Genomic DNA, 14715 nt, shown 5'->3' with positions numbered 1-14715 from the left:
TATCATGTAAAATATCTGTCCTAAAACCACTTTATCAAATCTACCATCTTTTTGCTCACAAATTCAATTGCAGCTCCTAAGACCTACAACTCTTACTTCCTGGACTGTTCTTCCAAGGCTGGCTGAATTACTTTAACTCAAGAATACAGAAAATGAGAAGCACAGCCCCTGAAGTTAGACTCTCTGGGTCCAACTCTCTACTGATGACCTTGGGCAAGTTTCTTTCAGATAGACATACATGTATGTCTACAGCTTAATGAATTTTGAAAGGCAACACAACCATGTAGCCAACACCTATGTCAAAAAACTGAAGATTACCAGTACCTCTGGTCCTGTGTTAAATCTTAAGTTTGCAGGTGACCTTTGTTTTTAGAGCAAAATACAATATATATATTAAAACTCCCATAGTAAATCCCAGAAAATAAAGCAAAATAATTCCCAACTGTCCTGATAAATGCACAGCTTCGTACTTTAATGCCTACCCTTAACTTGCCCTCCTGAAACTTAACAGAAGTAGGGTTATGGGATGAGGAATAAGATGCCTAAGAGAAAAGAAATGAAAACTATCTCCAGGATAAGGAATTATTTTATCAGTGAGTTGCAGGAATTCTGAGTTCAGAGCATGGTGGCAGAAAGGGCTAGAAATAGTGATCCTGGAAAAAGGATTCATTCCAGGATGATGAAAGGTGGCTGCTCCTGTAGAAACAGGGACAGTGTGCACAGTGCCTGACACAGAGGGCAAAACTGTAGACGCTGGTCATGTTTTCCTCTATTTCAGGAAGAAGTAGTCTTAAAGAGAGTTTAAGGGATAGTGGAAGATATTTCTTCCTATTTCTAGAGCATCTCCCGTCTCAGCACTCTATCTTCTGCAGATTTGAATATTTCAGGAGACTCCTAAGAAATTCCTTTGTGCTCACATTCAGAAAATATTCCCCAAGAAAAAGGAACAACGTACCTGCTCTTTGACCTCAATGTTATGTTCCCCTTCTAGAATAAGAGTGACAGCTTGCATAATTTGCTTTCCATGAGTACTCATTATTTTATCTATATGCTGTAAAACAATGGGAAATCCATAATTATCAAAGAAACAAAGACCATAGGATGAATAGAAGGCTTCTAAAAGTTAAAACCAGTATGATTCACAACTGCTTCATGCAGAACACTATAGCATATAGAACTACATGCCAAAGAACAGTGTTTATTATATTTTGAAGCTGCAGTTTGCCTTCAAATATGTCATACACACACACACACACACACACACATATATACACATTACACATACATACATACATAAAGTTGACCTGACAGAATATGCAAGTACAGTCATTGGGGGTCCTCAAACCCAAATATATTAAAGAAAAAGGAAGCAAAGGCCAGGTGCAGGGGGCTCACGCCTGTAATCCCAGCACTTTGGGGGGCGGAGGCGGGCTGATCACCTGAGGTCAGGAGTTAGTTTGAGACCAGGCTGGCCAACACGGCAAAACCCCGTCTCTACTAAAAATACAAAAATTAGCTGGGCATAGTGGTACACGCCTGTAATCCCAGCTACTCGGGAGACTGAGGCAGAAGAATCACTTGAACCCGGGAGGTGGAGGTTGCAACCAGCCGAAACTGCGTCATTGCACTCCAGCTTAGGGGAAAGAGCGAGACTCTGTCTCAAAAAAAAAAAAAAAAAAAAGGAAGCATAAAAAATGGACTTGGGTAATGGGGGAAGCCAGAGACATGGAAAATACAGTGTAGATTTCCTAATACTATCTTGGAGCATAAACGCATAATGACAACTTAAAAAGACAAGTGGGGCACAGAGAAGGGAACCACCCATATTTCCTCATCTACCTGAAAGCCACCTGCATTGTTTCTTGGGGGAACATTAGAGAACATCGAGAGGGACCCCACCAGCAAGGCTCAGTCTCTCCTACTCTGACACATATCCACTGCTTTCTACACTGGCATCTGCAGAGGTCAATCCTGTAAATGTGGGTAGGGAGATGGTGGTCTATGGAATGGCTCTGAGAATTCTCTAACAGGAAAGAAGCAGAGGCCCCAGAGATAAGTGATTTAGGCAGATGAGAAAATTCATCCTAGACAGCATACCAAGTAAGAAAAAAGTAACAAATCAAGGTAGGCACTGATCATGTCTTCCTCTGTTCCAGGGATTAGAGGGAGACAGAATAAGTAGTGTAGGAGTGTAGAATAGGGGGTGATATGGTGAAGCAGCTCCCAGAACACCTATGAAAGTGACAGGTCTAGACATCAACTCCTTGTTTCTTTGGACGAGGGCAGCATTTGAATCACACTCATGGGCAGATGTTAATGAGAGCAGAGAGAGAGAGCAATGTCTTGCAATGCATATGCAGGGCTAGCTAATTTGGAAGCCTGGGTGATTTTACTTACAGGACGAGTAGAGAGGAGATTTCTAAGAAGTCCCAATGTCTTCATCAGCACATTCAAATCTGAATCTGATAATAACCGGAATAGCTGTTCAGTACTCAAGCTTCGTAAAATATCTGCTTTTATTTTTTGTTCAGCCTGAAATGCCATATTCTGAAAGGATTAAAGAAGTTGCAAGAATCATGTCTACATTTACTTTATTAAATTATATTTTAATAGTAACTCTGATAATTTTCTTTTTTTTTTAATTTTTTTGAGACAGAGTCTTGCTCTGTTGCCCAGGCTAGAGTGCAGTGGCACGATGTTGGCTCACTGCAACCTCTGCTTCCCGGGTTCAAGCAATTCTCCTGCCTCAGCCTCCCGAGTAGCTGGGAGTATAGGCGTGAGCCACCACGCCCAGCTAATTTTTGTAATCTTTAGTAGAGACGCGGTTTCACCAAGTTGGCCTGGCTGGTCTTGAACTCCTGACCTTGTGATCCATTCGCCTTGGCCTTCCAAAGTGCTGAGATTACAGGTGTGAGCCACGAGGCTCGGCCAAACTCTGATAATTTTCAAAGTACAAACAGAATCTGCAGAAAATCTTTAAGGATAAGTCATTCTATTTTCCTGATTCTTGTTAATTACCTATATTTCTGTCTGTCAAGAGAAAGGTAACTGTTACTCTTAGATACACTTCTACATGAGGAATATGACCACTTTTAGGTACATGCATTTGAACGTCTTAAAATTTCTCAAATAAATACAAAACTCATTTATCACTTTTGAGAATATCTTTATGGTTATCAAGTTGCCTGCTGTACACGAAATGACTATTAATGATTATACTGTGCCATGCCTTTTGAGAATGATTTCAAAGTACTCACAGAAGAAAATAAGCACTGGGTTTTCTTAACTTTACTGGCATGAAAACATCTACTGTGTTCACAATACTATGGTAGGTGTTGGCATGGCTGGGCTATATCACACAGGAGGCTCTCCAGAGGGTAGGAGGTGTGTCTGAGCAACCAGTAATCCTGGATGGCCAGTAGCTATTTTGCTCCTTTTTCTCTAATTTGTATCATGGGTTAGCCCAGCTTAATCCCAAGCTATTCATGTCTGAAGAAAACAAAAACCATGGTAAATTCCAAATAACAACTTACAAATCAACTTTTGATACAAAAATCTCTTGTATAGCCAGGTGTGGTGGCACACGCCTGTAATCCCAACTACTCGGGAGGCTGAGGCACAAGAATCGCTTGAACCCAGGAGGCAGAGGTTGCAGTGAGCTGAGATCATGCCACTACACTCCAGCCTGGGCAACTGAGCGAGACTCTATATCCAAAAAAAAAAAAAAAAAATCTTGTAAACTAGAGACATAATATGTGGTTGTTGCCCTCCAGGAACTTATTTTAATTGAAGAGCTAAGACATCAGCGATCAAGTTATATAATAATGTGAGGCAGCATGGCAGAGCAAAAAGAATACTCTCTCTTTGTCAAGAGACCCAGGTCAGAGATGATTCTAAGGTTTTATATTTTGCAGATAAAGAACACAGAAGCTGGTAATATGGAGACTGACGAGAATAAGATAGTTTGTACAGATCTGAGGAGTGGAATAAGTTCAGTTTCCAACATTAAAGTTGTGCATGTCAGAGAATTCTCAAATGAAGTTCCATATGCCATTTAAGTGATAGATGTGGGAAATAGGTAACAGTTACATCTGTAGATTTCAAAGTAACCTATTAGGGGAAATTGAAACCATGATATGAGATGAAGTCCCTGAAACTGATGTAATAAGAAGTGGAAACCAGAAATTGAAACTTGGGGGTATGTTCCCAGTGAAGAGGTTGAAAACGAAGCTAGGTCAAAAGGGAGTAAAAAAAAGTAAGTCCTGGGAAGGAGTTTCAAGAAAGAGAAGTGCTAAAAGCTGTGCAAAGTTCAGGAGAAAAATAACTGTGAAACTACGACTTGTTGCTTTCTTAGAAGATAATTAATTCTATCCTGAAGTCTGTATAAAAACACAGCAGATATAGCATGGAACAGGGAGAAGAATGCAGGTTTGGAAAAGGTTCTGAACCCATTTCCATTATTAGCTGTGAGGACTTCACCTTCACAATTCACTTACCTTCCCTGAGTCTGAGTTTCCCATTTGTAAGGTGAATATATACCAATATATCTTAAAATAAGAATTAGAGATAAATATAAAACGCCCAGTTTAGTGTCTGGTACAGAGCAATTAAATTGTAAATAGTATAAATGTTTTAAAAATCAATTTAGGATTACTCTATTTTCAATTTCAAGAAAATTTTAATAATCTTGAGGAATGGTTCTCTAATCTCATAAAGTTTTAGAATATAAATTATTTACTAGAAACTGTTAAAAAATTTTATTAAGTATTTATGCACCAATTTTATTACCTTGGACACGTTAATCATTCTGCAAAAAATGGTTAAATGTGTGAGGTAATACATTTGTTAATTAGCTCAAATTAGCCATCCCACAATCTATTTATCTTTCAAAACATCATGTTGTACATTATAAACATATGTACTTTTTATTTGCCAATAAAAAATAAAATAATCATTCTGTGCCTTAGTCTACTTCATCTATAAAGTATGGTAAGAACTCCCTGGTTGATAGCATAAAGTTGTTCTGAAGAGCAAAGGAGATATGAAAGTGCTTTGTAAAGTAGGTGGCGCTACACAAAAATATAATATGTTCATGATGAGGAAAATTTATTTTCCCAGAATTAGCTAAGTTTCAACATCTGTTCACTTTTCTTAATAATAAATAAGAGAACTGAGGCATAACTTGCTTACACTTGTATCTGTTACTTTAATACTAAGTCTTCTAGGTCCTAGTCCTTAGAAAACTAGAACAAAATAGCAAGATTTTGGCCGGGCGCGGTGGCTCAAGCCTGTAATCCTAGCACTTTGGGAGGCCGAGACGGGTGGATCACGAGGTCAGGAGATCGAGACCATCCTGGCTAACACGGTGAAACCCCGTCTCTACTAAAAATACAAAAAAACTAGCCGGGCGAGGTGGCGGGGCCTGTAGTCCCAGCTATTCCGGAGGCTGAGGCAGGAGAATGGCGTGAACCTGCGAGGCGGAGCTTGCAGTGAGCTGAGATCTGGCCACTGCACTCTAGCCCGGGAAACAGAGCAAGACTCCGTCTCAAAAAAAAAAAAAAAAAAAAAAAAAAAAAGCAAGATTTTTGAAAAAGAAAATTCCAGACATTTCAAATAACACATTATATTCTAACTTAGACAACAGCTCTAATTCCTTTTATAAGTTATGATATATACAAAAGTGAAACGTACCATTAAAGCCCAAATTCCATTCACTCGTAAAGCGGGATTTTCACTCTGAGTTAATCCACAAAGTAGCTCTACGGCTCCTGATTCCAAAATTGGCTGCCATTGGACAGGAAAAAAAAAAAGTCACAGCTTTAAAGTCCGGTTTGCAAACTAAACATGCATATACCTTGGCACTTTGTCTATGATTTCTTCCCCACTCTTACTCGATTCCAGGCAACTTTTGCAAAGCAGGGAGTGATGTAGCCATAAAAATCACTTTGAGAAGGGCAAAGACAACTATTTTCTTATAAATCCAAATAGCCAAAAAAAAAAAAAAGAAAAGAAAAGAAAACCAAACCATTCTATCATTTCCTTTTATCCTTGTAGTCCTGGAGGATTCAGGAGACATCCTAGTTATGTGTACATTTCACACAGACCCTTACGATACCATTACCTAACTCCCCACTCTCATCATTCTCTGAGACTTTGTCACTTTCTGCTTTATGTGTGTACCTTGTGCACTGCTTACTAACTCTAACCATCAAGTAATGTGGTTGGTAAAGGAAAGAAATATAAAGGAACTTAGACAACCAAATCCTTCCAAGCTGTCACTCTTATTCCAAACATGCGCAGAATTTATCTTTTAGGATATTTTCAGGACTACTTATCAATTATACAAGCAAAAAACAGTCCTGTACTTTTATAGTCATGCCACATTTTACACCTAAAATACCATGCTTTAGTCTAACTACTTAACTTTATTTATGATACTTGACCGGACATGAATTTCTGGTAATTTCTAAAAAATATTCAAACCTCAGAGGATTTAAGATTTACCATCACCAATGAATGCTTAAAGGCCACTTGTCAAGAGGATTATAGAAACGTCAGAAGCAATTCAGATCTATATACCCAGAAAAAGGGGTATACATTTCTCAACTGTATAAATTATGATATTTTAAAAACTTATTTTGAAATAAATTCAAACTTATAAAGTAGCAAAACTACAAGGAACTCTCAGATATTATTTTCCCAGATCTGCCAGTTTTTAACATTTGTCATAGTTAATTTACCATCTCTCTCTTACTATGTACCTAATCCACATTATCTATCTTTTCTGAACCATGTGAAAGTAGGATACATACATTGTGCCTCTTTTATGCTTAATATTTCAGTGCATATTTCCTAAACACAAGGATATTATCTTAGATAACCACAGTACAGTTACCAAATTTAGGAAAGGTAATATTAAATTAAAATAATACTTTAATCAAATCTATAGCCCATACTCTAATTTTGTCAATTGGCACAAAAAAACACTTATAGCATTTTCCTGCCCCACTTTGGTTCAGAATCTAGTTTTGTTTCTTTTTTTTAATTTTAATTCTTTGAGACGGTCTCACTCTGAAGCCCAGCCTGGAGTGCAGTGGCATGATCACAGCTCACTGCAACCTCAAATTCCCAGGATAAAACAATTCTCCTGCCTCGGCCTCTCGAGTATCTAGAACTACAGGTGTGTGTGCCACGCCTGGTTGATTTTTTAATTCTTAGTAGAGACAAGGTCTTCCTATGTTGCCCAGGTTGGAAGTTAATTTTTCAATATAAAAAAATCATATTAGTGATCCTTTGCCTGAGCTCATCTACCTATTTCCTAACCAGACCCCAAATATCCTGAAGGAAGCTCTGGAGCAATATAAGAGCAGTTAAGGATGGTTAATGGTGGTACACAAGCTGTGACTGGGTTATCATCAGGCCAAGACCCCATCTACAGGGCAGAGAACTGATGGAAGCTCTGGCGTACTATTTCGCCTTTCTCTTCCATCAGAGTAACTACCAGTCCTGCCCTGTTTGTTCCAAGATTCCTGCTTGTTGAATAACTATTTCTGAACCTCCATCTTGTTTTTCTGTTTTGTTTTTTAGATGGAGTCTCCCTCTTTTGCCCAGGCTGCAGTGCAGTGGCACGATCTCAGCTCACTGCAACCTCTGCCTCCCGGGTTCAAGCGATTCTCCTGCCTCAACCTCCCGAGCAGCTGGGATTACAAGCATGTGCCACCACCCCCAGCTAATTTTTGTACTTTTAGCAGAGATGGGGTTTCACCATGTTGGCCAGGCTGGTCTCAAACTCCTGACCTCAAGTGTTCTGCCCCCCTTGGCCTCTCAAAGTGCTGGGATTACAGGCATGACCCACCATGCCTGGCCAGAACCTCCATCTTGTTAATATTACCTTTCCTAATTATAGTCAACGCCTACAAGTGTTATAATGCAGAAAATAAATTCAACACAAATGGGACTACTAAATGCACAATAAACCTGAGTTCATGATTGGGCAGATCAGGGGTATTATGACATAATAAAACTAATTTTATAAGGTTTTCCCCTTCTTCATTAAAGTGTATTTTAGTTTTTCCTATTAAAAAAAGAATACATGCTCAAGTATTTTATAAAATGCAGAAGGGAACCCCCATCCAACCCCTCCCCAAATAACTACCATTAACATTAAACATCAAAAGATGATTTTCCAATGACAGCAGTTATCTCCTTGAAATGACTTATAATCCTGGTTTACAAAATTTAGTCTTAATTTATTCTTTAGTAAAGGTAGCCTGAGAATAGTTTACTACTTGTAAGAAAAATTATTTCTTACATTCAGGCAGTTTAGATTGACTTTAAGCTGTAATATCTTTTAAATAAGCTGAATATGCTAGACAGAATAAAAAGAATAATGGGAAATGATAATCATATTTTAAAATGAATGATTTATTTGCACACCCCCGCCCCTATGCAATCAAACAATTCAGAAATACTTTTTAAACCCAACCCACAAATTTCAATGTCAACTACTATAAAAAGTATCTGAGTAAGCTCTAGCTGGACTGGGCAAAGTCTAGGAAAAGAAAATCAATACTAACCTCTTTGCTTGGAGAAAATTCAAGAAGAAGATTACATAGCATGGAAGATGCTACCACTAGGATTTCATCTGGTGCATTTTGTAAAACCTATGGAATTAAAAAAAGATACTATTAATGATTTGAAATGATGAAGATGAGATATAAAATGACATATAAAATATGAGATATAAAATATAAATAAAAACAAGAACAATTATCTTTCAGCCTGATTCTTCATATTGGAGAGACAGGAAGAATCCACTTGATACTGTGTCAAACTTTTCCTGTGCTAAAATTATGACTGACTAAGGCCCTCAAATCTGTTTTGCTTGGGGAAGCTGCAGCCTTGCAGCTGGGGGCTCTTGCAAGGAGGAGATAGACATATCAGGGAAAGGTACTCTCTGTGAAATGCTTGAAGGCCAAGGGACTGTTCTGGAGTAAGTTAGCTCACTCTACTCCATCAGTCAAGCCCCTTATGAGTCCACAGAATGGCCCTATAGCCTGACTTTCTGATTCGTCCTTAGAAGGGCTTGTTTGACCAGAAGCACTGAAGGATCAAGCAAGCTACTACTGCACAGGTAGGACAGCGTGGAAGACTGGTTTACATAAAAGGAATCACACAGACCTAGTTCCAATCGGACACCTCCACTAACTAGCCTGAGTCTGTATTTCTTCATCTATAAACTGAGGAAAATAAGACCTCCTTGATAGAACTATTTAGGATTAAATGTGATATAGTGAATAATAAGGGAAGTACTGTAGCAGGGAAATGAAAAACAGACTGTTTGGATACAAATTTGGGCTCAACAACTAAATAGGTACATGAATTCCTCAACTATAAAATGGTATCTGCTTCACAGGATTGTTATGAGAATAAATATATAAAAGGGTTTTAGAATAGTAACTGGCACATAATAATGGCTATATAAGTAAGGCTTTGAAAATGGTAATTTAGTACCATAATTGCCAGGCACATAATAGGTATACAGTAAACTAACTTCCATGAACTTTCACTGAACTAGAAGGCAATACAGCATGATGATAAATGTTTGTTGCTATTAGCTATTTCTAGAACCTGTTCTTTCTAGATTCTAAGAGACAAGGCTTCATAAATACCACCATTTATATGCAATAATCACTTCAACTAAATCCTCTGCATCTGGGATCAGATCAGGCTCAGGCTTAGGATCTCAAAAGGAGTATTAGGGGCTCTAGTTACACAAACCAGAAATGGGTAATCACAAAAAATTTCAAACAGTTAAATATATTATCTGCTTTCCATGGCTAAACCAAGTCTGAAATTCTCAAGTTAAGAAAAAGCGTGAATTATAAAGTAGAAGCAGCTCTCCTAAGATACTGTGTTTTAACTCTCCTATGGACTGTTCATTGATAAAGATCAAATCAAATCTCATATACTATGCATGCTGAGCTCTGTGTCTGTCACAACTTCCTTAAGGCCCCCTTCACCCTTTTCTTGCCTTGCCCTTCCCATATCTCTCAGGTACACCCCTACCCAAGCTTTAAAGTCATCCCAGTCCTTTCAATCAGAAGTCATTCTATCCTCCTCTGGGGTCCCATTGCCATGGTTTGTGACCTCCCTTAGGATCCTCATGACCATCAACCTATTCAAATTATTTGTGCAGTTATGCCAATCTCCCGATCTTATAATAGAGTTAAGCTTCCTGAAGAAATAATCTATGTATCTATGGTCTAATTTATACTGGCCCGTAGCAACCCAGTGGCACTGCACAAAATGGGTGCTCGATAATTGTTTTTAGATTAAGAGAAATAATCATTTTCCAAAACTATACTACTTAGAAACACTGGTGAAATAAGTCAATGCCTATCAAGTCTTTAAAAAGTTCCTTTGGTTGATATAATTCATTTTTTAAATGTTACTGTTTATAGAAATTTGTTTTTATCAAGTTTTATTAGATAACATTCAAATTAGATAACATCTAATGATAAACTAAAGCAGAAGAGATCCTATAAACTTAAAAACCACTTACCTAGTGCAGTGTAAGGTATGACCTGTGAAATTCAGAAGTTGACATCTAACACTGACAAAACAATTTCACCAAAATAGGAACAAAACATAGTCACAAATAATTTTTTAAATTAAAACCAAATGTCTACCTTCTTGCAGTTTGTTAACCAACTGTTAAAAACATGGAAAGGCAAATGGGAAAAATCAACAACTATGCAAACAGCCTCTGGACTACAGACCAAAAAGTATCTGAAGTAAATCATTTATTTACCCCCAAGCTTTTAATATTATAATTTAAACATACAGCAATATTGTAATTTGAGAGTAATTATATCCACATGTACCCAAGTATATAAACCCTTCTAGAATGCTCATCAGACCTTTTCACAGAAAGAACTAAAGAGAAACCATGTTACTCCATTTCTGATTTGTATGACAGAGGGCTACAGAGCTGAGCGAGCAGGGAAAATGGCTCTGGATGAAAAGGTAGTTATTTGGGGAAGCAGAAGAGCACTTAAAAATTCCTGAATGGATAATCAATAAATCAAGATCAAGCTGCTATGAAAAAGGTGCAATCTAAGAATAATAAAGAGTAGGAATAGTAAAAGAAAATACCACTTAACTGAGTACAGCCTTACAAAATCCAGAAATGTCAAATCTGGCCCCAGTGGTTTTGGATAAGGGATGGTGGACCTGAAATAAACTGTTGCTGGTAGGAGCTGACACACTCCATAAGCAAGTGTGTCCCAAGCACAGAAAGGCACTGATATTGTAGCTGGAGAGTAGGGTGTAGGTAAATAACCATTCTGAGATTTGGGGCTCTTAATGAGGTTCAGGAAGCAAAAGGATATTAGAGAATGAGGAGTATGCAGAAGTATGTCTAATAGGGTAAAAAAGAGTGAAAGTCAGGAAGATGTGCCAACGGATGAAAATGGGTCAAGTTCAATGTTACATGCTGCTTCGGCAGGCCCACTGAAAAGAAGTTAAAGAAATGTACTGTTCTGCTAGGCCTCATAAGACTATATTGTGACACTTGTTTAGACTAGAAAACTCTTGGTGTCTCCCTGACAGTTCCTGAGTAGTGAATCATACACCCAATCTATCATTCCTTCCACTGAAGTATCTCCAGGGTTCATATGGTCTTCCCTAAGCCACTCCTACTGCTTTATTCCACAACCTTAACATGTAAATCATATACTCTGTCATTAGATGAACCTCCCCAATGGAAGAACCACTCAGCATGTCAATTCCCAAGGCCACTGGCATTGGTCTAACTCTTCCACTTCGTCCTTTCCTGTCCACTGGTATATCTCATTATATCCCACTCCTCCACTAGAGTCATAAAGGTATACTTGCTGTTCCCTACACATACCATACACAATGTTTCTCCTCATGCTATTCTGCACCCCAGAAAATCCTCCTGTTTTCCTCTTGCTTTCAAAGCCCACTTTATATTCTTTCTGCCTGAATGGTCTCTTGCCTATTTCTGCCACATTGATGCCCCTGCCCCCTGAACCTAAAGCTTTAAGCCAAGAGTAAGAGAACTGTGGTAAAATGTTTTTGGTAGCTCACTGTACTTGAAAGCTTTGCTTAGTATATAGTAGGTATGCAAAAACAAAACAAAACTCTAAAAAATTAAGTTGACTAAATGCAAGGTATATGATCACTTAAGAAAAAAAATGATAGACCAAAGACTAAGTAGACCTATGGTTTTCTAATATATCAGGGAGATAACATTATTAGCAGCCACTTGATGCATGCTGTAAGTCTTGATTCAGATTCATTTGCCCTGAACCTTTTTTGGGGGGGGACAAAAGGGTCCTGAAGAGAAGACCTAACACCAAAAATGTTATGTTAAAAAATATCCAGGGGCCAGGCATGGTGGTTCATACCTGTAATCCTAGCCAACATTTTGGGAGGCCAAGGCAGGATCACTTGAGCTCAGGAGTTCAAGACCAGCCTAGGCAACTAGTGAGACCTTGTCTCAAAAAAATCAGAAAAATTAGCCAGGCATAGTGGCATATGCCTGTAGTCCCAGTTACTTGGGAGGCCAAGGTGGGAGAATCACTTGGGCTGGGGGGCACAAGACTGCAGTGAGTCATGATTGAGCCACTGCTAGCCTATGTGACACAGTGAGACCCCGTGTCTATTTAAAAAACAAAAACAAAAACAAAAAATCCAGGGATTGCCAAAAGACTAAGAACACTTCATCTCTGTAAATGGCAGATTCCTTTGTTTTTCAGAACCAAAAATTACAAGGATAATTCTGAATATAAGGTTAAGGTGTAATATTAAACAAATAGGCCGGGCGCAGTGGCTCAAGCCTGTAATCCCAGCACTTTGGGAGGCCGAGACGGGAGGATCACGAGGTCAGGAGATCGAGACCATCCTGGCTAACACAGTGAAACCCCGTCTCTACTAAAAATACAAAAAATTAGCCGGGCGAGGTGGCGGGCGCCTGTAGTCCCAGCTACTCCGGAGGCTGAGGCAGGAGAATGGCGTGAACCCGGGAGGCGGAGCTTGCAGTGAGCTGAGATCCGGCCACTGCACTCCAGCCTGGGCAACAGAGCGAGACTCCGTCTCAAAAAAAAAAAAAAAAAAAAAAAAAAAAAAAAAAAAACAAATAGGGAGATCAGATGAGTAACTAAAGCTTAGTTAATAAAAGAAAATCAGACCTCCTTGGGCACAGTGGTTCATGCCTGTAATCCCTGCACTTTGGGAGGCGGAGGCGGGCAGATCACGTGGTCAGGAGCTCAGGACCGGCCAGACCAGTATGATGAAACCCCGTCTCTACTAAAAATACAAAAATTAGCCCAGCGTGGTGGTGCGTGCCTGTAGTCCCAGCTACTCGAGAGGCTGGGGCAGGAGAATCGCTTGAACCAGGGAGGTGGAGGTTGCAGTGAGCCAAGATCGTGCCACTGCACTCCAGCCTGGGTGACAGAGCTAGACTACATCTCAAAAAAAAAAAAAAAAAAAAAAAAAATCAGGCCTGTAGTTCCCCCTGACACATGAAGCATTTGTAGATGCTTAGAACATCAGATTTGAGGAGATAAGTGTTCAAAATGCTCTACACAAAAATCAGACATACTCCTAGACCAGGGTGTAGTGTTAGCTAGCTTGGCTCACTCTAGGGTCTGTGAGTACGGTTGTTACTGGCTGACCCTTTCTTCTTACCTTCATTAAAGGTTTCCACACAGCGTGATCCTGGAAACTGGTTCGAAGCTGCTGCACAGATCTGGATAAACTGTGCAAACATCTACAAAGAATAATCAAAATTAGCTTTAAAAGAAACTAAAACTTCTACTTTTCAAACAAACTGGCTGGCATTTTACAATGACTAATATACACTTCAAGCATATCTACATTGTTAAGTGAACTACATCAGACCACTTCATGGGGTTTGGAGGCTAGGTTCTCTGTTAGACAATAGTATACACTCTATGAATTCACCAGAGCAGATTTTTGAGGAACATTTGTAGTCTGCGTTTACTCAGTGAAGGACCAGAAAGGAAACAGGTTAAATACATGGCAAAAGGTTTTTATTCAGACCATTTAAAGCTCATACCTGACGGCAGCTAACCGCACCTTGACACTAGACTCAGACAAGCCAGTCACAATTCGGTCCATCATATTTTCAGTCTCAATGATCTGGAGAAAAAGGTTAATGCTGCATAAATAACAACATGAAGGTGACAAACTTCGCTGCTTGTAAACGCAAGTATGTTAACATCCATTAAAAGTTTAATGCTGTTTTTGGCAAGAGTTTTTACCTCTCAAACAATCATCTTGCGGTGGGGGCAGGCAGCTCATCAGAAAGGTAGGTCTAGCCCACTAAGGACCTGCCAGGCTGAATGACAGGTGTAAGGGGCAGGTTATGTTTGTTTATTTTTAAAGACATTTAAAACAAAAATTAAATGGTGTAAGTACCGCAGAGGTGTTGTATAAACAATCTTGAGAAAAAGGAAAAGAAATAAATGAACTCTCATTGGGCAGGTTCCTTCCAGAGTGAGGTTCTAAAGAAATCACAGTCCATGCTCAGCCCTCATGAAATGAAATCTGGGCTTCTGACAGAGCCACCTTGTGGCTACTTTCTTACCAACCGACTGCAACTTTTAGAAAAGTAACCCTTGCCATCTTTTACTATAGCACTAAGTGCTGCTACATATAATCACT

General features: G+C 39.0%; 2 protein-coding genes across 11 annotated transcripts in view; one reads left to right on the top strand and one right to left on the bottom strand.

The window, feature by feature from the left end:
* ARMC8 (armadillo repeat containing 8) overlaps window positions 1-14715 on the bottom strand; it is a 114887-nt gene that overhangs the window by 23334 nt on the left and 76838 nt on the right. For 8 of the 9 annotated variants that reach the window (XM_010363304.2, XM_030934492.1, XM_010363300.2 and 5 more), the window contains 6 exons: window positions 14108-14190; window positions 13717-13798; window positions 8577-8663; window positions 5692-5784; window positions 2398-2547; window positions 956-1051 (listed from right to left, as the gene is read on the bottom strand). In XM_010363304.2, coding sequence (XP_010361606.1) covers window positions 956-1051; window positions 2398-2547; window positions 5692-5784; window positions 8577-8663; window positions 13717-13798; window positions 14108-14190 — 591 coding nt within the window. The remainder of the gene's footprint in view (window positions 1-955; window positions 1052-2397; window positions 2548-5691; window positions 5785-8576; window positions 8664-13716; window positions 13799-14107; window positions 14191-14715) is intronic. The other variant, XM_010363302.2, reaches the window with a different exon arrangement.
* NME9 (NME/NM23 family member 9) overlaps window positions 1-14715 on the top strand; it is a 72049-nt gene that overhangs the window by 55142 nt on the left and 2192 nt on the right. The window lies entirely within an intron of this gene.

Source organism: Rhinopithecus roxellana, chromosome 1, assembly GCF_007565055.1.
Source record: "Rhinopithecus roxellana isolate Shanxi Qingling chromosome 1, ASM756505v1, whole genome shotgun sequence".
Taxonomy (NCBI): Eukaryota; Metazoa; Chordata; class Mammalia; order Primates; family Cercopithecidae; genus Rhinopithecus; species Rhinopithecus roxellana.
Note: the sequence above shows the minus strand (reverse complement) of the source record. Positions and strands in the feature narration are given on the sequence as shown.